Source organism: Haliotis rubra, unplaced genomic scaffold, assembly GCF_003918875.1.
Source record: "Haliotis rubra isolate DU_JTF1 unplaced genomic scaffold, ASM391887v1 Scf1104, whole genome shotgun sequence".
NCBI classification, from domain to species: domain Eukaryota; kingdom Metazoa; phylum Mollusca; class Gastropoda; order Lepetellida; family Haliotidae; genus Haliotis; species Haliotis rubra.
Genome location: NW_025765009.1, coordinates 68,532 through 94,586, shown reverse-complemented (window position 1 = coordinate 94,586; position 26,055 = coordinate 68,532). Strand labels below are relative to the sequence as shown.

The following is a 26,055-nucleotide window of genomic DNA, read 5'->3' as shown; positions in this document are numbered from 1 at the left end:
AACAACTTCAATCTTTACTACCTTCAGTTAAATTACACAATTGTTGACAACTTTTTAACAAGTTCAGACTAGAAAAATTCTCCCAGTTCACAATATTACTGAGTTAAACAATTCTCAGTTTGATTGTTACTTCATTATAGTACAAAGTGTGAGTGAGAAATTTGGTTTTATGCTGATTTTACCAATATTGATCATTCATATGACTTTGATTGTTCAGAATTGTGACAGGGAATTTTGTAATATGTTTGTTCAGTTACCTTGAGATCCATAATAAATATAAACCTGATGTACATATAATGTTACAATTACATTTAAAAATGCTCTATAGTTTCTGCTGAAGCACGTCCTTACCTTTTAACATGTTAAACAGACAAATCTGAATTAGTGAGTCACTCAGTATGGTTTTATGCCGCTTTTAGCAATATTCCAGCAATATCAAGGCGGGGGACACCAGAAATGGGCTTCACACATTGTACCCATGTGGGGAATCACACGGGTCTTCGGCATGACGAGCGGACGCTTTAACGCCTAGGCTACCCCACAAATCTGAATTAAGATCAGCATAGTCTAATTAACATAGGCAATGAAGGTTGCATTGTGGGGAAAGTACATAATAGTTTGTTAACTTTACATGTTTCCATCACTATCACATGCGACAACCTTGACCAAACATACAGAGCATAGAGTCCAATTCTAGCCACATGCACAAAAGTCATTGGGTTACAAGAAGCAGTGACAGATACAACATATATATGTATAATATCAGGTCACGTCCATGGCGGCAGCAACATGCTGTACATGTATGTATACAATCTTACAAAAAGTTTATATCACACAATAGGTTCATTTGGCTAAGTGTCTGTACACTGTTGACAAGTCTTGTCACTACTGACAAACAGGGGTGGGCACCATTGACAACGAGTCTTGGCACCATTGACAAGCCTTGTTTCCATTGACAACAAGGCTGGGCACCGCTGACAACAGCTTTGGCACCAATGACAACAAGTCTTGGGACCATTGACAAGTGTTGTCTCCATTTACAACAAGCCTGGGCACAGCTGACAACAGTTTTGGCACCTTTGACAATAGGTCTTGGCACCACTGAAAACAACTCTCGATACCACTGACAAGTCTTGTCTCCTTCACTTCGAGCCTGGCCACCACTAACAAGTCTCATCTGACAATTCTTGGCACCATCGATAAGTGCTCATCTCCTTGACAACATACCTTGGCACCACTGACAAGACCCAGTAGTTCACAAACATGAGCACTGTTTTCAGAACCTGACCGTTGACAAGATCAGGCATTGCTGAAACAAGAACAGGATTGACCCTACCCACGATGAATAATTGACAAATCAGTGCAGTTGACAATCTGGGTACACTCACAAATATCCTTCCGTGGACAAAATCAGTTGATTATTGACAGAATATGGGCACTGTTGAAAAGACCATATCATGTTGACAAATCTTGGTAATGTTGACAAACCTATTAATGTTGACACATTGGAGTAACCTTGAGAATCTGTTTAATGTTGAAATGTCCGGGCAATGTTGACAAATCTGTACAAAGTTGACAAATCTGTACAATGTTGACAAATCTGTACAAAGTTGACGTCTGGGTGTGGCTGACAGTCTGTTTAGCTTCGTGATGGCTGACTGTTGTTGAACTGACACCACTTGTAGACTGGCTTAATATTGACATAAATGACTGATACAAGTAGAGATGGCGGTGGTTGTACTGTACACACTGTGAACGACTGTCCAGCTTGGCAAGTGCCCAAGGGACAGCTTGTGCAGTGTCCACATCAATCACTACTACACCCGCCTTCAAGAGTTGAATGCATATTTCGTCAGAAACATCCTTAAATGAATACACCGAACTTCATCAAATATGGATGTGGCACTGGCATGAATATATCCTATCACAATTTCACTCTCCTTCCACTGAAGTTGTTTTTACCAACAGGTGACTTGTGGCAACTTGAGAACCTCTGAGAATTTTTTTTATAAAACACTGATGAGACACTCCATCCCTCCATTGTCAAGTATCGTGATTCCACATTTATACCATCCTTGAGTGTGTCTTCCAAGCGGGAGTGTTGTGATACACCAGTTAAACCACTTCAATTCTTTTATCACACAGAATATATCCATCAAGTCAGTGTCATCGTCTCCATGGAGACTGCACTCATAAAAACATAGTGTCAAAATACTGAACACACTGCCATCCACTGGGTTAAATGCAAGCTTTAACCAACCAAACACTGTACACACGAAACTCTAGCACATATACACAGTTATTATCAGTTTTTAACTAAAACAGGCCCTCACCCCTTTAATGACAGATGTATGTACCACTTGCCCTCAAGGTGGGATCTGTACTAAAAGAGTTAATTATTTTGGTGTGTAAAAGCATTCCCTAGGTAACCAGCCTAGCATATGCACTTCTCATTCCATCCTATGGATCATAAATGATCACATTTTAAAAGGTCAAATAAAAGTAGCAATAACTGTTTTCATGGCAATGTCCCTTTCACTTTTGAAGCATTGCAACAAAATCAACACGGATCAAACAAATCCGAGATTAGACAAAACAGGAAACTCCATCAAGTCCTGCTTGTTACACCTTGACAATCAATAGAATATACAGTCCAGTTCTGCTGCCACAGTCGGAGTCAAAGAGAGATTGGCAATGATTTGTGACGTCATCCTTTCTAGTGACAACTGGCAGCCATCAGTCTAAGTTAGTCATTGATTTGTTTCACATTCTGATTGATTATTCTTGAGGTCAACTGATAGCTGGCTGAAGACTTTAACTAAATCATGTATCCAAACCAAGTCTTGACGATCCATAAATAACTGTGACTATCTATAGAAACTGGCTTATTGATCCCAGAATTGATTGCTTGTGTCATCTGAGGGAAAAGTTATCAGATTGGCACAAACAAAATTGCTCTGCAATTAACAACTACCACCACAATAAGGGCAGCTGTGCAATTTCTCTGTGCAAGCAAAATATGGTAATTGAAGGTTTGATATCACAAAATTCATGCACCATTGGGTTTTTTTGTCCACCATTTTGCATCTGCTGTGAACTCCTGACACTGTCCTCACATCAAAGCTCCTTGCATCTCTAATCAGCTGGATGTTCCGGACAAGAACGGTTCACTTCAAACCATTTGTCTATACACCTACAAAGCAAATGAACTGTGTCAGTTGATCAGTTTACACTGTTAAGAGTGAGTGAATTCTTATGACATTTTTAAAAAAGGGAGCAATATTTTTGCCCTATCAAGGCAAAAAATGAAAAACTGACCATATGCATTTTTTGTTACTGAGTGAGTTTAGTTTTTTTACGCCGCACTCAGCAATATTCCAGCTATATGGCAGCAGTCTGTAAATAATCGAGTCTGGACCAGACAATCCAGTGATCAACAGCATGAGCATCGATCTGCGCAACTGGGAACCGATGACATGTGTCAACCAAGTCAGCAAGCCTGACCACCCGATCCCGTAAGTCACCTCTTACGAAAAGCATGGCTTACTGAAGATCGATATTCTAACCCGGACCTTCACGGGTGTTTAGTTACTTAACACCGCACTCAGCAATATTACATCTATATGACTGTGGTCTGTAAATAATCAAATCTAAACAAGACGATCCTGTGATTGACATCATGAGCATCGATATATGCAAATTTGAACATGCTGACATGCATCAACCAAATATAATCCCAGTTTTGCTTTGATAAGACTTGACCTTACCAAGTGCACTATGTATTGGCCTTTTATATGGAATGTTGTTTTGTAAAGATATGTTTTGATATTCATGTGTTCTTAAGAAAAGCCAAAAAACAAGTATCAGTAACATACCATTAAGACTTTTCTTTGAAATGGAGGATTAGTCTCTTTTTTTCTAGGTTTAACTGACCAAGACCACAATTTCTATCTGGGGACAAAGTCTCTCCCAGTAACAGAGATCCGACATGTTCATGACATAATTGAGTAAGTGAGTGAGTATGGTTTTACGCGTTTTAGCAATATTCCAGCAATATCGCAGCTAGGAAACACCTCAGAAAAGGGCTTCCAGTACCCATGTGGGGAATCGAACCCGGCGGAAACCACTGGGCTAAATGCCCCTTCATGACACAATTACTGGTGAATCAAGTGGTACAATATAATAGAATGAGCAATAAATTATGTTTTACATGCCACCTTTTTCAGCGTTCCAAAAATATTTCATTAAGGTAGCAATTAAGTATGTTTTACATGCAGGTTTTAGCAGGGTTCACAAGAAAATGTAATTGAGTGAGCAATTAAGTATGTTTTACCCACTGCTTTTCGGCGGGGTTCACAAGAAAGAGTGAGTGAGTTTAGGTTTACGCCGCTTTTAGCACTATTCAAGCAATATCACGGCAAGGACACCAGAAATGGTTTCATACATTGTACCAATGCGAGGAATCGAACCCATGTCTTCGGCGTGATCAGCAGACACTTTAAGTAACAACTAGGCTACCTCACACCCCCACAAGAAATGGGCTTAATGTATTGAAACAATGTGGGGATTCAAACGTGGGATTCAAGCCTAAAGAACAAATATATTTACCATTTGGCCAAACCATTGCAAAAATAAAATGGAACATAACGGTAAAATATGACAAGCATACTGTTCACAAATTCATGTTTCACATAAATATTATTGTGACGGAGTGAGTGTTTGCATATGATGTTTAACCAGTTTAAGCATTATTCTAGCAATATTGTGGTTGGCGACACATGAAAAGGGCTTCACCCATAATGCCGATTTGTAGGGAATCAAACCCGTGACACTATGTTCTAACCACTAGGCTACCTCAGTACCATGATTGTAACGGAACTACATGCTTTATGTTGACATAGCTACACTGTGCACACAAAATCCTTCAAATGAATCGTAAAATGAATCAGAAATTGTTTTATAGAACTTACGCTTTGTGATATATACACAAGCATGGTAGTCTGGCAATGGTATCCCCTTTCTGCAGGTCTTCAAAACATATGACACACTCCCCCCTTGTCATCTGGCAACACATCCTCTGTAACATAGCAACACAACAGTGTGTGAGTGAGTGAATGTCATTTACTTCCATGGTCTGCAACACTAAATGATTCTAGGGTCCTGCTCCACAAAGCGTTAGTAGCACTATGCCATTCGTAATCTACCATGACTTCAGTAAATACTGGATTGTGATTGGTTAATATAATCACGTTATATACCTCTGATTTTCCAACACAGTATGTATTTTTTTTAAATCTTAATAACGCGGTTATGGTAGAATGGAGATGAACATACTGTGATAGAAAATCAGAGGTACATAACAAAATTATAATAATCTAAATTTTCTATTTAAATCCTCAAGCTACACGTTCAGTTTAAATCAAATTCAGAAGCTATTATAATTTCATAATATACCTCTGATTTTCCAACACAGTATGTTTATCTCCTAAGCATAGAGTTACGATAGGTCGTAACGTTACAAACGCTTTGTGGATTCGGATACAGATCCAGAAGGATGCCGCAGGGTACTGTGGAACACTCTTCCAAAGGAAATCAGGAACACTTCATCGAAAGAAACTTTTAAATCTCTGCTAAAGACCAATCTATTCACTGCTGCCTTTCTGTAAAGTTATATGAACTATTTCCTTCCCCAATATTGTCACAGCGCCACTGAGCATCTCTATGGTGGATATTAGGTGCTTTATAAATACATTATTAATATTATTATTATTATTATTACTATATCTATATACTGTAAGCTGATCAGTGTCTCGATCCAAAAAGTCTTGGTATCACTATGACATTCGTAAACTATATAGTTACAAAGGTTGTATGCTCCGAATGCTTTGTGGATTGGGGCCTGGGTTAAAAATAACAGTATTACAACTCAATAAATTATTTATATTTAAGTCTCCAAGACAAATAACATGACTACAAACACAAATATTCAAGGATTATAGATATAAACCGGTAATGCAGTCTGACTGCATAGCCACCGATCCATGCTGTTGCAGTATGGTGACAATTAGCCAGTTTTGGGATCTTATAATTGACTTTCGTAAATAGTATTAGCATTAGTACTTGAACCCAAACCCAGCCAAGAATCCCCACATGGAAAGCAGAGGTGAAGCGTTTGTGTGTCGTCATCCATCGCTAGCCAAGTGATGACAATATGAGCGTCACCCATCACTAGCTACGTGATGATAATAGGTGATATTGAGTCAATGTTGCTTTACACAGCACAGCATTACTACAGCCATCATGTCTGATGTTTAACACAGCATGCAGCAGTATTTCAGCTTCATGTAAAAATAAAGAATGCTAGGCTCTATTGGTATGTATGTGATGCTCCACATATTAGAAGAATGTGGGGAAAATTATACCCAAGTGCATAAACAGACAGTATTTTAAAGGGGGCCTTAATCAAGGGAGGTTCTGGGGGTCTGGCTGATATTGAATCAGGTGACCCACAAAATCATCAACTTTAAACATTGGGGTTTTGACCCTTGACTTTTATGCTCAATTTCAATCTTTGATTAACCAGATGGATACCCAGGTGCTGAGATGACAGAGAGGTGGAGAAAGTACACATTTCACACCTTGTCAGGTATATAAACAACTATCTCAGGTAAATATTGGGAGTGGTTGTTGTTGTGCATCTAGGATCGTAACTCCCATACTTTGACATACACTTAAAGTAGTCATAGCTCTAGGAAGACCGTAACTCACATACTTCCACAGACATTCACAAAAGTTGTAGATCCAAGGTGATCGTAACTCCCATACTTTGACATACACTTGAAGCAGTCATAGCTCTAGGAAGACCGTAACTCACATACTTCCACAGACATTCACAAGAGTTGTAGATCCAAGGTGATCGTAACTCCCATACTTTGACATACACTTGAAGCAGTCATAGTTCTAGGAAGACCGTAACTCACATACTTCCACAGACATTCACAAGAGTTGTAGATCCAAGGTGATCGTGAACTCCCATACTTTGACATACACTTGAAGCGGTCATAGCTCTAGGAAGACCGTAACTCACATACTTTCACAGACATTCACAAGAGTTGTAGATCCAAGGTGATCGTAACTCCCATACGTTGACATACACTTAAATAGTCATAGCACTAGGAAGACCGTAACTCACATACTTTCACAGACATTCACAAGAGTTGTAAATCCAAGGTGATCGTAACTCCATACATTGACATACACTTGTAGCAGTCATAGCTCTAGGAAGACCGTAACTTACATACTTTCACAGAGACTCACAGCAGTTGCAGATCCAAGGTGATCGTAACTCCCATACTTTGACATACACTTGAAGCAGTCATAGCTCTGGGAAGACCGTAACTCCCATGCTCTAAACCAGTTTTACAACAGATTGTAGCTTTAAAGTGATCGTAACACCCTTTCTTTAACATACACTGATGGCAGTTGCAGCTGTAAAACTGCTTTGTGGAATTGTGCCTAGGGCCAGGCTGCACAGAGTGATTGTAGCTATATAATGATCGTAAGCTTATGTTAAAGTTGGAGGGTTACGACACGGCTCCAGAAAAATTTTCAACATCAGGGCCTCAATTTTCGAAAGCTCTCTTAGCGCTAAGATCGTCGTAAGTTACTGTTAATGTATGGCACTTACGGCATACATTAACAGTAACTTACGACGATCTTAGCGTTAAGAGAGCTTCGAAAATCTAGGCCCTGGAGTATGTACTCCTTATTTTTTCAAAATAGGAGTACTGGAAAACCTAAAAGTGTACATTTAGAGTACTGAATGGAATTTAATGGAGTATCAGCAATCTTGTGTTTTGTTTCATATCATATATGCACCACAACATTGCTACTCTTGTGTAAAGAGGTCAATAAACAATAAAACAAAACTTTTTCAGATAAATATGTCTGTAAATGATTTTAAGACCATACACCATTGCTGTCGTGCATATCTGCTACGTTTTCTAAATTATTTCCTACCGTCTCGTGCATATTTTTTATCCGTACATACACCGATACGGCCCTTATCTGGAGCCCTGTATGATCACCTTAGAGCTAAGATGGCTCTGATAAACATGCCAATAAAGAGGTCAAGGACAAGTGGTTGTCTTACCATTGTAGGTTATTCTTGGCTTGGTGAGGCAGATGACAAGATGACACTCAATATCATCTGGAGGAATGAACTTGGAGCACACTGGGCACTTGATTCCTGCAAAACAAAATCAAACTAAGTAATTCCCATTCCGTTTAGTTAAGGTTTCAAATGAAATTCCATAGTCACTTGTATACTTTTATGAGATTCTACCATGCTCAACAAGCTCCCTGTAGTCCAGGGTCCCGAGAGATATGACATTCGTAAGCCTACGATAAATTATAGACTTACGAACACTTTGTGGATCGGAACCAGGGCCCGTTTCAAAGCTCTCATTAGGCCTAATATCTCGTAACGTTACTCGTAGCATTGGTACCTGCTTTACTGTAACATAGGAAGTACGAATGCTACGAGAAAAGTTACGAGATCTTAGGCCTACGACAGCTTTGTGAAACGGGGCCCAGGTCTGTGGATTATGATACAATGACCTAATGCCTCTATCAGAGTAAAACATCGTGGGCATCACTCCACTGATCACAATTAATTAATTAATAAGAGTATTTATATAGCACATAAATTAGCTGTTCCTGCATACGTTTACTGTACATTAATGGTGCACAGGCTTATGATCTAGGTTTGCTCAGAGGACTGATAGTCAGGCTCAAATTTTGCAGCAATTTTCAACAAAAATTCCCAAATGGAACCGCCCCCTATATAAATATATAAATATAGTTAGAACTAATGTGGCTGTAAGGGTAAGTGCATTTAGTTTTAACAAACAATAATATAACGTTTATAGAGAATAGTGAGTGAGTATGGTATTATGCCACTTTTAGCAATATTCCTGCTATATCAAGGCAGGAGACCCCAGGATTGGGATTCAGACATTGTACCCATGTGGGGAAATTAACCTGGGTCTTCAGCATGATGAGCTAATGCTTTAACAGGCTACCCCACCATCCTGAACGAACAAGAGAAAATGACAACCATAATATATGGTAAGTGGGTATTGTTTTTCAAACACAAAAAGGTAGCAGAAATACTCACAGATAACTGCATATCACATTTCACACTGATCATGTCAACATATGCAATATATTTTATGCAAAAATATATTCTATACATAAATAAATCATAAATAATCTAAATCTATTCATTCATCATACAGATAAAATCTACTATTTACTCAATAACACAGAAAAAAGTTCTTGTTTACTTGATCAGCATGTTCACAGAGCAAATGCATTATTCAGTGTAATTGAACATGACGAGGATCACTTTTGTCATTTGGCCCTGTGTCATTACCAGTGTTCATGTTTATAAATAATGGTCTCCATGGTAACCATGATACTGAACACTACAAGCAAAATCTGAAACATATCACACATGTTATCACCATTTATATACATAAGGCTATATAACAAAGAAAGATTTTCATGAAACAAGGAGGTCTGTTTTAAAAATGAACACGGTTCAGGATATTCCCAAACGTAAAGGTACAGTGGCTTTGATAGATTTATTTTCATATTTATCACTCCGTTTTGTTCAAATTATCAAATGTCCATCTATTTCCTTGTCAACTGATGGGCAGAGCTACAGATAACTTTTTGGGTCATTGAGTTATGTACTCGCTTGTGTTCATCTCAATTGGGGCGGTGGGGTAGCCAAGTGGTTAAAGCGTTGGCTCGTCACGCCGAAGACCCGGGTTCGATTCCCCACATGGGCACAATGTGTTAAGCCCATTTCTGGTGTCCCCCGCCGTGATATTGCTGGAATATTGCTAAAAGCGGCGTAAAACTAAACTCAGTCAGTCAGTCATCTCAATTGGGTATCCTATTTTTCTTTTGAGTAACCAAATAAATTGTACTCACCTCACTCAAACTCAATTGGGTATTTTGCCATTTTCCATTAATTTTTTAAATATAATAAAGTTTAAATGTTAGTCAAACTAACATTTGACATTTTTGTGTGTACGCATGTAAGATCACATTTATTGAGTATTTACAAAAATTCAAGCGTACTTGTACGCAATAGACTTAATAGGAATTGAGTTTTCACATAAATATTTGCGTAATTCACACAGATACGCAGCTTATCTGTACCTCTGGACGGGGAAATAAATGTCTAACAATACTCATCTAGGATCTTGTAAATCTACATTTACAATTAATTTTTTATTTGACGAGATATTAACAATATTTATCTTTTGACAGGTAATAAAGTCTATTGACTATTAACGATATTGTCATACATTTTATACTCTCAGTTAAAAATGGGTGTAGTTATAGGTTTAGAGTGTTGACACACGTTCCTGTGTATGAACGGGTCACAAATCACACAACAGCTCACCAACAGATTGGTGGATGAGATTAGAAGAGAAATGATATACCAGTGTATTGTTAGTTTATAACAACAACGATATAATACATGATATCCCAGCATTTTGTCAGTCAAATACCAGAAATTAGAGTTTCACGTCTGCTTCCAAAATGGCCGCTATGAACATGTGCCAAGAACTAGCATTTCGTTTAGTACCTGCTCTATTTACATATACAATCAAGAAGTTTCCTCGTGATATGATGTGAACATGTGTATCGTAGTTTCACCACTGGACACAAGACTACAGGCAGAATGCCCCAGTTTCACAGCTTCCATTACCACTGAGATACAATGCGAAACAGAGTTACCAGGAAGGAAGCAGGAAATGTCGGATGACTTCATTCAATTGTACAGTCAATTCAGTACCACATATAGTCACTAGGGCTGTGTATTGACAAATAAACTGTATTGCAATATATTGCGATTCAGGAATCCGTATTGTGATACATATTGCAATATATTGGGAACTAAAGTATTTGACAGTAAGTGACACTAATGGTACATGTCAATCCTATTTTCTACATCATAAGTTCCTAAACATACATCTTATGGTTCTGATAACAGCAATCTCAAAATTAGGTTGATTAGTCATGGATTCTATTTTCCTTTTTATACAAATTATTGCATTACAGTATGCCATTTTGCAATCGAATAACGAAGGAAAGCATTTGTTGTGAAGAAAAGTGTGTATATTTTAATTTAAACCATAAAGATAATCACAAAAAAACATATCTTCTTTACCAAATATACCGTGTAACAGGCCAAACTTTCCCCTGGACACCCGTTAATTTAAACAGGCTTAATCTTCCACGGGAAAGTTTGTCCTAGGCCAAACTTTCCCCACCCTTGAATCAACTTTAAAGGCTACTTGTTTCAAACCCTTGTTCTTATTTCAAAAGGGGAGATTCTGGCCAAGCTGGGCTATTTCTTCCCCAACCTTGTTTGCATGTTTATGTTAGTCTTGAAAAAGTCAGAAACAAAAACAACACATTGCTATTTACGTGAACACATTGATAAGATATTCATGTTGATGTCACGTTCCATTAACAATTTACAGGTAATCTTCATCTTCATACATGACATGTACATGGTTCACATTTTGTTACAATACCCTTATATATGGTGAGATGAAACAGAAAAGCAAGCATAAAAGCAAAGATATTATATCATTACTATTGTTTTGTATTATCATTTACTTATTTTTATATTTCAATAATTTACTTATCCCCACTTACTCCAAATTGGCTTATCTCAAAATCATTACTATATTCGGAACTAAATACCCAGGTTTGATAAGGGGTATACTGGGCCCTTGGATATCTGAATCATATTTCATTCACCAAAAGTGATTATGGATTAGTAAACAAGCTTATGTGAATAATGTTCCATTACATTTATACATAAATAAAACAAATATTAGATAATAAACAGCATGATAAGAGAGCAAGCAACCTGTGTATATTACATCTTTTTTACCTATCAAATATGCGATTGAATGTTTTCATCTATGGTGACATGATTTGGACAGATAAAGAACTAATGTAATGTGTCTTCATAGGCAGGAGCAGGAGCCGGATGGATTTAGAGGTAAATGCAGTTCAAACATGTATGCATTCAAACCACTACACCCAAGTCAGAGGCAAAAATGGACTATTTGGTAAAAATGTGTACCAAAATATAAATCAAGACTTCTGTCGGTTTATAAGAGCAAGGTGGGGAAGAAGTAGCCTAGCTAGGCCAGAATCTCCCCCTTTTGATATGGAAACAAGGGTGGGGAAGAATTAGCCTAGGTAGGCCAGAATCTCCCCCTTTTGATATGGAAACAAGGGTGGGGAAGAAGTAGCCTAGCTAGGCCAGAATCTCCCCCTTTTGATATGGAAACAAGGGTGGGGAAAAGTAGCCTAGCTAAGCCAGAATCTCCCCCTTTTGATAAGGAAACAAGGGTGGGGAAGAAGTAGCCTAGCTAAGCCAGAATCTCCCCTTTGATATGGAAACAAGGGTGATAGTAGCCTAGCTAAGCCAGAATCTCCCCCTTTGATATGAGAACAAGGGTGGGGAAGAAGTAGCCTAGCTAAGCCAGAATCTCCCCCTTTGATATGAGAACAAGGGTGGGGAAGAAGTAGCCTAGCTAAGCCAGAATCTCCCCCTTTGATATGAGAACAAGGGTGGGGAAGAAGTAGCCTAGGTAGGCCAGAATCTCCCCCTTTTGATATAAAAACAAAGGTGGGGAAGAAGTGGCCTAGGTAGGCCAGAATATTCCCACTTTTCATAGAAAACAGAACAAAATATCCTAGTTTAAACAGGGGGGAAAGTTTGGCCTAGGAGGGAAAACTTTAGCCTAGCCCAAACTTTCCCCGGGGTAAGAATATCCTAGGACAAAACCTCCCAGGGGAAAGTTTAGCCTATGCCAGATTCTCATCGGGGAAAGTTTAGACCGGGGAAGAAATGGCCTGCTATACCGGTTCTCAGAAAAAATATTGCAATACGTATCGTTTGAAAAGCGTATTGCGATATATCAGTATATCGGTAATACTGTGCAGTCCTTATATTCCCATATCAGAGAAGTGTATCTATCCTATAGTTTTAAAGCAATATCTTAGTGTTATCCACTTGTTTACACACTTTGTATGGATACAAGATGTTTTATTCATCTATACCTGTAAAAACCAGATTTATAAAAACAACAACAAAACTATGAGACTAAATATCATAAAAAATACCAGCTTACAATAATGTGTATTTGATGACAGACACATTATTTTCTTTTAAAACTACTTTCAAAATTTCTTTTATTGAGGACAACATACTTTTTCCAATGAAATCTCTCTCCTTAAAAATCCAAATGGGTCTTTCACATGCCTGTCAAACAAATGTTTCTACTGCTAAGCAAACTAAGCTACCTCCGAAGTTGTTAAGCACGTTCAAGACAGAAAGACTAATGAAACTCGGCATGATTTAGACTTGTAAGACACAAGATGTGATGCTCCACATTGAAAAAGACGTGTCAGACAAAAATAGTCATGAATAGGGAACCCTAAACCATCATATCCTAGCAACAGCAGTATCGACAATCAACTGACACAACAAGGAATATACTGTATACAAAATACCACATTTATACTCAAATGAATTGAAGAAGGATGCATATAATTTACATATATATGCTAGGTACCCATGATTCTGGTTCGAATTCTGTTTCAACTTCTTTGTTTGCTCATGAGCTTCACCAAACCCAGACATGTCTGAAAACTGCATCAGTTGAGTGAGTGAGTGAGTGAGTTTTGTTTTACTTAGCAATATTTTAGCTATATGGCGGCGGTGTGTAAAGAATCGAGTCTAGACCAGACAATCCAGTGATCAACACCATGAGCATCGATCTGCGCAAGCCTCAGTTGATGTTGTCTCAGCACATCAACATGATCAAGCTGACACACTATCATATAATCATGATAATTGTGAGGGCGGTGGAGTAGCCTAATGGTTAAAGCCAGGGGTTCACAGGATGTGAATTCCTGCATCCCATACACATAAAAAATTGACAATGGACGCAACAAAATTTATTAGCGCATCCACAGGGACTCAGAAAAAGTCCAAGTACTGTTTGTAAAATTTCCAATCAAGTGACAATAAGTTATCACTGAGTTTGCTACTAGCTGGGTAATGGTATTTTGCAATTTAATTACTGTAACAATGTGATGATCATGATACACAATACAATAACAGTATTAATAATAATATTTAAGTGTCTGGGACCCCGATTTTGTTGTCCAGGACCCCTGAAAATTACGAGTATGAGTCCCAGGGAGCCTCAAATACAGGACTCCATGTAAATCCCTGTAAAGCCACTCCTCACTCCTCACGCCAAAGACCCGGGTTCGATTTCCTACAAGGGTACAATGTTTGAAGCCCATTTCTGGTGTCCCCGCCATGAAATAGCCGGAATATTGCTAAAAGCGGCGTAAAAAGCAATGAAACCCAACTCACTCACTCACCATAGTGAGTCATACAACATATATCAGCTTCAAATCCTTACGCTAATGTCTTCCAATCCTTTAAAATATTACTACTATGGGAATAATTCATTCAAGTGTATTTATCAAGTTTATGAATTACTAATCAGAATTTACATATCATCTTTGATCTATTCACACCTGAAGGGACGACAAATAGCAATGAATACTTAAAAGCAAATATGTGTCAGCACAAACACACCATTCTAGTTAAATATTCAGAAATATCATTCATGGTGACATAACTTCACTGATCATGGGATTAACTTCAACACGACCCACGCTTTGGGCTACCAACAAAGGTAGCTAACTATTGCTAATTGTGTTACCATGATTCTCTGATGTACTGATTCATGAATTCATTAATTTTGCATCGATTAGTATTATTTGAATATTTGCTACTACCAACAAGATCTGCACCAAAGCCGGCTCCACTCAGACTCGTATCCCAAGCTTCACTTTCACATCGGCACAGTACATTATTTGTAGCTAATATTAATTATACTTTTTGCGGTACATAACTGACAACTGCATGTACTAGCAGCAGCTTGATCTTACAGCATATCATGAAACAAACTGATTTTTTTGACTGCATAAAATCATTAACTAACGTTACTCATGCAAGTTAAACATCTGCTGAATCAGAGCAACATCTTCCTGCTAGGATTTCATGCAAAACATTGCGTGAACTGGGTAGCAGGATATATACCGTATCGCACAGCGTATCAATATGAGAGGTTAGCATATTCCCCAAATTGCAACACAGATTTCCTTACATTAGTTTATAAAGACCTGATCTACTACCATACATAAGTTAAAGATTTGGTGATTCTTTCAGATTTGGGTAGCAAAGCTGTAATTTCAGATGAAATATAATTATGTGGAAGAACTTGGTTGTTATTGACGCGTTTGAGTGGTGAATGACATGTCTGCCAAGTACAACAGACCGGTTAGGCAAAATTACATAGGTACTTCAGATTATAGTGCAATTGATACCATGACATTTGATTGGTTGACGTTTATTTACCAAAAATATAACCGATTTTAAAGCAATTTTAAAGTTATTGCCACCCCTGATTCATGAGATGATACACAGCTCAACATTTCCTAAGGACAAAACCTTCCGTCAAATACAGAGGCTTGGTCCTTATGAAATGTTCAACAATACGTCATAGAAACACAGTATATTCTTCAGTCATTATCTCTAGATCATAAAGGGTGTGCAGTATTATCAGTATATTGGTTTATTGAGGTTCATTCTTACCACAATACGTATTATCAGTATATTGGTTTACTGAGGTTCATTCTTTCCACAATACGTATTATCGGTATATTGGTTTACTGAGGTTCATTCTTTCCACAATACGTATTATCGGTATATTGATTGGTTTACTGAGGTTCATTCTTTCCACAATACGTATTATCAGTATATTAGTTTATTGAGGTTCACTCTTTCCACTATATGTAGTAATGGTATATTGGTTTACTGAGGTTCATTCTTTCCACAATACATATTATCGGTATATTGGTTTATTGAGGTTCACTCTTTCCACTATATGTAGTAATGGTATATTGGTTTATTGAGGTTCACTCTTTCCACTATATGTAGTAATGATATACAGTGAAGCCCCGTTAGTCTGGACTCCGATAATCCGGATGTCTCGCCTCCCGGGCGATTTCAGCTTGTTACCAATCTATGCCTATATAATTTGCCTCGATAATCCGGAAATTCGGTTTCCGGAACCGGACGGTAAGTAGCTGTCACCAATCAGTAAAATAAACAGTAAATTGCTTCACAGTCCGGACGCTATAAGTCGTGTTCACGAACCGTAACAACACCGCCCGGCGATGTTTACTTTAATTAACTGGCCAACTGGGTTGTTGTTTTAATTAGACATAAAAGCTCCCGACTGAAGATACTGTACATTTACACTTTGATTGACACCACAATACAGAGGCGTGGATGACAAGTGAGCTGTTTTGTGATTGGTTAATGTACTTTGACAGACAGATCGGTCACGTGGACTAAAAGTGATTTTGCTTTTCACGACAATGCTGCAAGTCACAAGTGTGCTTCGCTAACTTTGAGAAATGTGACCAAATACCACGTCTCATATTCAACCGATGGATGCAGGAATAATTCGGACATTCAAGGCATACTACAATAGATCGCTTGTTAGACATTACCTCACCTGTGCTGAGGAAGGACGTGATCAGACACGTGGGATCAACATGCGGATGTCACTCGGTAAAATTATTGATGTGATGAATTAAGCTTTACATTAAATGCTTATTTGTTTTATCCAGATTCGTGTCGTTTTTGTAATTCTTAGGGAATCAACTTGGGTCTTGATTCAGTAGTCCAGTAGAATTTACTGAGAAACGCAACCGTCCGGATTAACGAGGCTTCACTGTATTGGTTTACTGAGGTTCATTCTTTCCACAATACATATTATCGGTATATTGGTTTATTGAGGTTCACTCTTTCCACTATATGTAGTAATGGTATATTGGTTTACTGAGGTTCATTCATTCCACAATACATATTATCGGTATATTGGTTTATTGAGGTTCACTCTTTCCGCAATATGTAGTAATGGTATATTGGTTTACTGAGGTTCATTCTTTCCGCAATACGTATTATGGGTATATTGGTTTATTGAGGTTCACTCTTTCAACAATACGTATTATCGGTATATTGGTTTACTGAGGTTCATTCTTTCCACAATACGTATTATGGGTATATTGGTTTATTGAGGTTCACTCTTTCTACAATTTGTATTAATGGTATATTGGTTTATTGAGGTTCATTCTTTCCGCAATATGTATTAATGGTATATTGGTTTACTGAGGTTCATTCTTTCCGCAATATGTATTAATGGTATATTGGTTTACTGAGGTTCACTCTTTCCACAATATGTATTATGGGTATATTGGTTTATTGAGGTTCATTCTTTCCGCAATATGTATTATGGGTATATTGGTTTATTGAGGTTCACTCTTTCCACAATATGTATTATCGGTATATTGGTTTACTGAGGTTCATTCTTTCCACAATACATATTATCGGTATATTGGTTTATTGAGGTTCACTCTTTCTACAATATGTAGTAATGGTATATTGGTTTACTGAGGTTCACTCTTTCCGCAATACATATTATCGGTATATTGGTTCACTCTTTCCGCAATACATATTATCGGTATATTGGTTCACTCTTTCCGCAATATGTATTAATGGTATATTGGTTTACTGAGGTTCATTCTTTCCGCAATACGTATTATCGGTATATTGGTTTATTGAGGTTCATTCTTTCTACAATATGTATTAATGGTATATTGGTTTATTGAGGTTCACTCTTTCCGCAATACATATTATCGGTATATTGGTTTATTGAGGTTCACTCTTTCCACAATATGTATTAATGGTATATTGGTTTACTGAGGTTCATCCTTTCCACGATAAAGGGTATGTCAAAGTGGGTTTCCTTTTGAAAAGATATAGATTTCTGAAAGGAGGTCCTGCAAATTTGCTCATCTTTATTTTGACTTGATTACACAAGGTCATTTAGAAAGTGGTCAAATGTAACATATGTTATATTTGGTATTACACTTTCTTAGTAAAGTACAGATTCTTGTACTTTTGGGTTCAGTCCCGTCCCATCCCACAAGAATCGAAACAAGAATCTGTACTTTACTAAGAAAGTGTAATACCAAATATAACATATGTTACATTTGACCACTTTCTAAATGACATTGTTTAATCATAGCTTTTGGCCGTGGGAGCCGAGCCAATTTACACTTATCAGAGTGTCTAGACTACCAGTTGTCTAACTTCCATTTTTGTGGGAGTCGCGGTGGCAGAGCGGGTTAGCCGGCTGACTTTGTATGCTGGCAATTAGGTGCCTGACTCTGAGGGCGTGGGTTCGAATCCCGGATTGGACTCAACTCAAAAAGTACAAGAATCTGTACCTTACTAAGAAAGTGTAATCCCAAATATTACATATGTTTCATTTTGACTTGATGAGGAAAGGATTCATCATTGATAGTGGAGTGAAAGGTCTTATCTCAATGCGGTTGAATCATAATGTCCATAGTATCGCATTACTGTGTGGCATTTCATTCTGGCATTTCAGTTATTGTTGAAATTTTACTGTTATACCTTTTCGGCATCTGTTCAGTTCCATCCATTTTGTCTCTTTTGAAATCTTAAAAAACATGGTACTTTAATCACAGGTCTGTCAAATTACCATATGTTTGTGACGACTTTACAAGAGAATAAAATGTGCTCATGGTTATTTATGCACTACAGATGTGTGCTACAGAAGTCTCTCATCTACATGTGGACGTAATAAGGACTGTTTCTTGTGAACAGTCGCTATTTACCTGTGGTGAGATCCCACAGGTGAGGGAAGTCCATGACAAATCCCTACAGTGTCGAGTGTAATTAACACACGTCACTCAATGGTCTTGTGCCGTGTCATATGCAAACAAGTGACGAGAAATCAATGCAATTTAAATATCAGTTAATCTATGGTTTGGATTGGTTTGGATGTTGGTTAAAATCACAGTCAGCAACATTCCAGCTATATAGAGGTGGTCTGTCAATAATCGAGTCTTGACCAGACAATCGAGTGATTAAAAGTATGAGCATCGATCTACGCAATTGGGAATCGATGACAAGTGTGTTTATCTAGAGAATATGCAAGGGTGATAAAATGAGACATGTAAATTACGTCCAACAAGTTCTTGTACCACTTCAAACAAATCACTGTGCCTCAACATCAGCAGTTTTCCGTAAATTTTTTACCAGACTGTCTGCTGTTTTAAAATTGAACAGAGTTTGCAAAGTGGGTCTAATATCATGTTGACACTTATGGGGATACTTGTGACGTCCTGATCCTCAGAATGGAGGGGAAGACGATGGAAGTGCTACTACAAGACCATACCAGGGATGACGCATCTCACATACCAGGGGGGAAAAAAGTAAGTGCAATATCAATATGTTTCCTGTTTTTATGTTTCAAAGATTACATTCCAATGTACATTCCAATGTAAATGTTATCAGGGCTATTGGCAAATAAGTCATATTGCAATACATTGCGCTACTGAGATCATAAGTATTGTGATATATTGGGTGGGAGCTAAAGTGATTGACAGTGAGTGACATTGATTGTACATGCAGAGCCTATTTTCTACATGCTAAAGCCCTGAAAGTAAATGTCATCGATTCATGGTTGTGATATCAGAAATCTCAAATTAAGATTTCATTTTGGGGTATTGCATTTTCTTTTTCATAAAATATATTGTATGCAGGGTTCGAAATACCCCATATATTAGCATGCCATGGCACGGTAAATATCGAAATGGCACGGATAAAAAATGTTCTCAGGGTCCTTATGGCACGCCTAAGACATAACACACCTTTAGTCACTTAATAACCAAACAGAAACACTTATGCAAATGACAACCAAGTAAAATCATTTATTGACTTTATCGCCCAGGAAATCACTGGAATTATGATGGTTCATGTAAAGAAATCTGGTTGTTTTTTCATTTAGAGTGTTGGGAGTACTGATAGTTCAGTTATTGAAGAGGAAATTGTGTATGTTAGATATATTGAAAAAAGTGAACCTCTCACACAATTCTTAGCAATTAAAGGTGCTGGGAAAGCAGAACAAATGAAACATAAGAAAGCCATCTTAAACAGAAGACATATCAGTGATAACCGAAAACTGGTTACATTTGTTGTTTTCTGACAATAAATTTCAAAAGATCATCATCTTTGCTACAGTCATTTATTCTAAAAACATGTGTGCACACCTGATTTCTGAAAGGCACACCTAAAATATTTACCTGGTGCCCTAAGGCACACTTAGAAAAAAAAGTATTTCTATCCCTGGTATGTAAAGTATACTGTTCTGTCAATTAATTACAATGGAAAAACTTTAGTGTGAATGAAAGTCTGTGTAGATGTTAACTTAAACTTTAGAGATAATCACAAAATTTCATATATTTTTATTACCCTATATACCAGTTCTGAGAAAATACATTGTAACAGGTATCATTTGAAAGGCGTAGTGTGATATACAAGTAATACCATGCAGTCCTACTATAAGTATTAAACATCGAACAGAGGTTAAATGCTGCTGTTATTTATACGTTATATTGTGGAAAACCAGAAGTGATGAAGGGCTCATGTTTATTTACCATTCTACCATGATTTCAGTAAATACTGGATTGTGATTGGTTAATCAAAGTCATTCAGAGGTATATAATCACGTTATATACCTCTGATTTTCCAACACAGTATGTATTTTTTTATTCTTTTTTTTATTCTTAATCATGCAGTTATGGTAGAATGGAAATAAACATACTGTGTTGGAAAATCAGAGGTATATAACGAAATCATAATAGCTCTAAACTTTTTACTCAAAATCTCACGCTACATGTTCAGTTTTACATAAAATTTACAGCTAGCATAATTATGATATATACCTCTGATTTTCCAAATCAGTATGTTTATGTCCTAAGTGTTTGAAAGCCATGAGCAAATGTATGGTCCTGACAAAACTAGAAACATGACTTGAGAAAACAAGGATTGGAACCCATGAACCCTTTAGGTGCATGGCTTGTCAAAGGGAGGCAACTCTGTATAGCAAACTACAGCAACTTGGACAACTGGGCCACCTGTGATTCTTCAGGATAATGATCATTATGATTGATATTAAATTGGAACGTGGTTAAATTGGATGAATTCGCTATACTTCAGACTTGCTCCAACAGGCAACACACAAACTGAAAACAAGGTTAAAGATTTCTTTATAAGATTAGAGATTTACTTCCTGTTCATCATGTTCATAGTGTTTCCCCGCCCGCCTATCCATGGAACTTAAAGATTATTTATAATGTATCGTATGTATTGCGATACATGTCCTTCAAGTCGATGTATCGGGGCCTTGTATCGGGATACGATACTATATCGCCGTATCGTTACACTCCTATGTGTTTTCCATACTTTCGGAGCTGAATATGTCAAATACAACCATAATTGAATAGGGCAGTTACAAATCACTTGCATATTCCGTGAATTGTACCAGATCCCTTCATGAATTCAATTCATTATTTTCTATCACTTGAATCAAATATACATGTATGTGACTTTATATAAAGGAGTAAATGAGTGAGTGAGTGAGTGACTTTAGTTTTACCCTGCCCCCTTCAAATAGGAGTGTTTTACTGTAATTGGGGTGTTATCTACCAAAGTGAGATTTGCAAAACGGAATATATCCAAGTCAGACAGGAAAACAGTCAACTCTTACATATTTGACATGACAGTAATGTGGTCACTGCGAATACTGTAACCACTTAGCTACCCCACCGAATTTAAGAAGAACTCATCTCAAGCCAATTACGACTTATTGGAAGAGGGACCAAACTGAAGCAAGTAGTTACGACTTACTAGAAGGGACCAATATGAATGAACCGTCCTGCCAAATGTAACATTTGGCTGATCTTGTGAGAACTTTCATCTTAAAACATGCCCAGGTTGTTGATGGCCATTTATTCATCTGTATGGTACCTACATTGATATTCAATTCAGAAAAATTAATCATGTGTTACTAATGCAGATTACTGAAAAAAAAACGTCCTCCATCAGTTAGAAATATTTATCTCTCACAAGTGGAACTGGAAGAGGAAAAACCTTCACTCAGCAGATTTCAGATTATGGATGAGTACAGCCTGCTGTTACTGGTGGATCATGTCCCACCTGAGGAGATGTGTCAGTGGGGAGGAAAGGATCATGGAGTGAGTTAAAGCTGTGGTTGACACTGAATATCACACAACCTACTCCAGTCATGTCATATGAATGTGTTATCAACCAATGGAAGAGTCAGTAGCAAAGGCTGAAAGCATAAAACCTTATTCTCAGTTGAATGGCATAGTGTATTTATAGTTTTTTCTTAGTCTTTGTGGTCCTTTTAAGGTGAATGAAAGACAGTGTGAAAGGACAAAAATGGCAATAAACTGGAACTGTTTTGAATATAAACTGAAAGTTGTGAATGAGTGTGAAAGTTGTGTTACAATGAAACTGTTTTGAAGATGTGAAAGTTGTGTTACAATGAAACTGTTTTGAAGATTTTTACTGTGAAAGTTGTGTTACAATGAAACTGTTTTGAAGATTTGTGTTTTGGTGTGAAAGTTGTGTTACAATGAAACTGTTTTGAAGATTTGTGGGTGTGAAAGTTGTGTTACTATGAAACTGTTTTGAAGATTTATGGGTGTGAAAGTTGTGTTACAATGAAACTGTTTTGAAGATTTGTGGGTGTGAAAGTTATCTTATTGTTTGCTTGTTTACCGGTATTTGTTGTTTACAGACACATTCAGAATTTCCCACTCTACTATGATAAATATCCTTTATAGTTTTGTTATTTCTAACCCAATGGGTAATAATAGTATTTATATTTCTCTTAAAAATCACATGTGATCCCACTTCATAAATGTAATAGCAGGAAAATGTCAATCTTCGCCAGCTTCTTGTTAAATAGGGCTTCAACGATTCGGTTCGATTCACTGAAAATCGAATCTGACACCTTAGTTTTGATTTTCGATAACCATTATCACTATTTCGATTCAATATTTGAATACCTATTTAAATTATTTCCACACAGCCAGAACGTAATTTTGACTCCAATTTGAGCAGTTTCGAGCACTGAAATAAGGCGAAATGTGATTGGTTGACATCGGGCTAATTATCCAATACAAACTGTTGTTGGTAGGCATCGCCAAGTTGACGATGGATTTCACGCTAAAAAAGCTGACTCTAAGAGTTAAATGAAATCGAATGTTTTTACTTGTATGAAGAATCGAATGGAAAATTATCGAAAGGGTCCATTATCGAAAATCGAAATGAATCGAGGTCTGGGTGAATCGTTGCAGTTCTATTGTTTAACACTGCACTCAGCAATATTCCACTCATATGACGGTGGTCTGTAAATAATAGAGTCTTGGACCAGACAATCAACTGATTGACATCATGAGCATCGATCCATGGATCAACATGCAGCAACCAAGACAGCAAAACCAATTCTGTTACCAAGATAGCATTCACACGTTGGCCCAACATTGGCAATGGTTTTACCAACATTGCCAACGTTGGGCCAACATCCGAATGCTATCTGGGTAGTTGAGACTGTCAAGATGAGTTGCCTCTTCTGACAAGCATAAAATATTTACATAGCATTCAAGACCACGAACTTGTTTTGGTCATAACAGAAAGACAGAATGGTCAGTATCTTGTCTTGAGAAGATTCTGCTGTATGTGGAAATACACTGAGTTTTGGGCACTATCAATCTAAAATATTCAAACCATAATCAAGCTTGGCCAGGGTCTTCATCAGGGCTCGAAAAATTCAAAAATCTGCACTCGCCCTATAGGCCGAGTTAAATGAACTTTCCACTCATCCTTCTAGAATTGTATTTGCCCTATAGATCATGCATCACAATGAATATAATTTTAAATTATTTTATTTCAAAATGTTTGCTTGGAATAAAACTACAATAAACATTACTTATTTTGTCTTCCGTACAAAATCTTTGACCAAATTGAATTCTTTCACCATTTAAGATAGCTAACTTCAAGGAAATAGAAAAATGTTACTTTTGGGTCAGAAAACGTACTCGTCCTCTAGGACAAGCAAATTATGTTTTTCACTTGCCCGAAATAAATTTTACTCGTGAATACAAGCGGACGAGTGGAATTTTCGAGCCCTGTTCATTCAACAATTTCCACTGCATGTGGAAGTGACTGATGGTGGGGGTATTCTGCAGTCAATCACATCACCATTAGATCTGGCACCAATCCAAGACCTCAAAGATGCAAAGATAACGAATGGTTCATTCATTAGCAAACAAACATGGGAATCTTCCCTTCATGTATCATCATAAGCAATTCAAAGCAGTTCCAACCAAGCTATAGGGGACGTTGTGTAATAGCGTACAGAGTTCAAGCTTTCGTCATGTTCCTATCATTAGTATCAAATCCATAAGCAATGTATTGGCTACTAATCAGTGAAAAATGAATCCGTCAAACACTTTGCCATACAAGTCATGAGCCGACAATGTATCAAGAATTATACAAGTTATCAGCATTCGTTGGTTTCACATTACTTTTCAACTCGCTGTGCGCATGCGCAGAGCGTGTGAAACTGAAAGATATCCACTGGCATGTTTCCGGTTCGGTCGTATGTTTATCGATAGTGTAAATGCACTCTAAACCAACGACTGACTGACTGAGTTTAGTTTTACGCCGCTTTTAGCAATATTCCAGCAATATCACGGCGGGGGACACCAGAAATGGGCTTAACACATTGTACCCAGTGAAACCAACGAATGACATAATAGTGATAGTAATTATGATATTGTAGCATATAATTAACTGTATAAAGATAACGATGACTTAATTTGCCTTCCCCAAAAATGACCCATATTCTAAAAACTTCTAAGACTGTTTTCATGTCAATATTTTGCACAAATTCTATATTACACACTAAACAGAAGTGCAATAACACTGTTTGTTTTGAACACGTGGGGAGATCAGCTGATCAGCTGTGACAGAAATAAATATGCATCACATCTGATGCGGTTGCAGAGGTGGGTAAAGTCAGCTCCATATTCTGCTACCCTCGGTGGCGTGTTGTCATCACATGACCTTTGATCCACGTGGCTGATCGCGGGACAAAAACATTCATGTAAACAATCCTGACGTGAGTTCATACAATGATCAAGCACAAATTACATAGTCAAACCTGGTGTTTCCTCGACAGGTGCGCGTTAAAGTTAAAGGTTTACCCACAGCTGCAGTTGTCATGAAACTAAAACAGCACATTTTATAACAGAAACTAAACACAAATGGGGTATACATACCTTGTAAAGCAAACAAATGCACGGGTAGGGAGTGAGCAAACGCGCGGCCGAAGGGTCCCCCTTCTTCAGGTGAGCTAGAATCAGAATCGGGCGAATTGCTTCTGTGAGCGGCGCCGTTTGATGTTGGTATAGTCAAAGCACCCGAATGACCAGGGGATTGGAAGCTTCCGAGACTTCTGGCACGGGCACGGGCGGCAGCACCCCCTGATCGACCCATGGCTAAATCCCCTGTGGCCGAACTGGTGCCAGCAGGGCTGCTCCCAGAGTATGTTCTCATACGGGGCTGATTGTGCGTACTAAGCTTCAGGCCCATGGTTTTTCAATACACTGACACTTCCGTCTTCAAATTTCATGGGTTGGAATCAAAGATTGCGACTGGCAAAACTCTAAACTTGCAACATAAATACATGATTTGATCTCTTTCTATTTCTATCCGCCATCTTTTCTTCCTTGTTTTGCGTCAGGGAACCAACACAAAAGTGACGTAGTTTTGTCATGTGACCTATGTAAACCATTGAAAGACAACACAAGGGCATAAATGATGTCTGTTTCAAATGACTGTTATCTGATAAAAATCTGCATCTTTGATGGAAATTATATCACCTTAACATT

At 37.7% G+C, this 26,055-nt stretch overlaps 1 protein-coding gene across 1 annotated transcript; it reads right to left on the bottom strand.

The window, feature by feature from the left end:
- LOC124286973 (E3 ubiquitin-protein ligase ZNRF2-like) lies at nucleotides 1-25,902 on the bottom strand. Its single transcript, XM_046723435.1, is given in 5 exon segments — nucleotides 1-3,193; nucleotides 4,971-5,053; nucleotides 5,055-5,077; nucleotides 8,153-8,248; nucleotides 25,444-25,902. Coding segments are annotated over 5 exon segments (573 nt in total). The 5' UTR covers nucleotides 25,757-25,902; the 3' UTR covers nucleotides 1-3,135.
- Nucleotides 25,903-26,055: the final 153 nt, after the last annotated feature.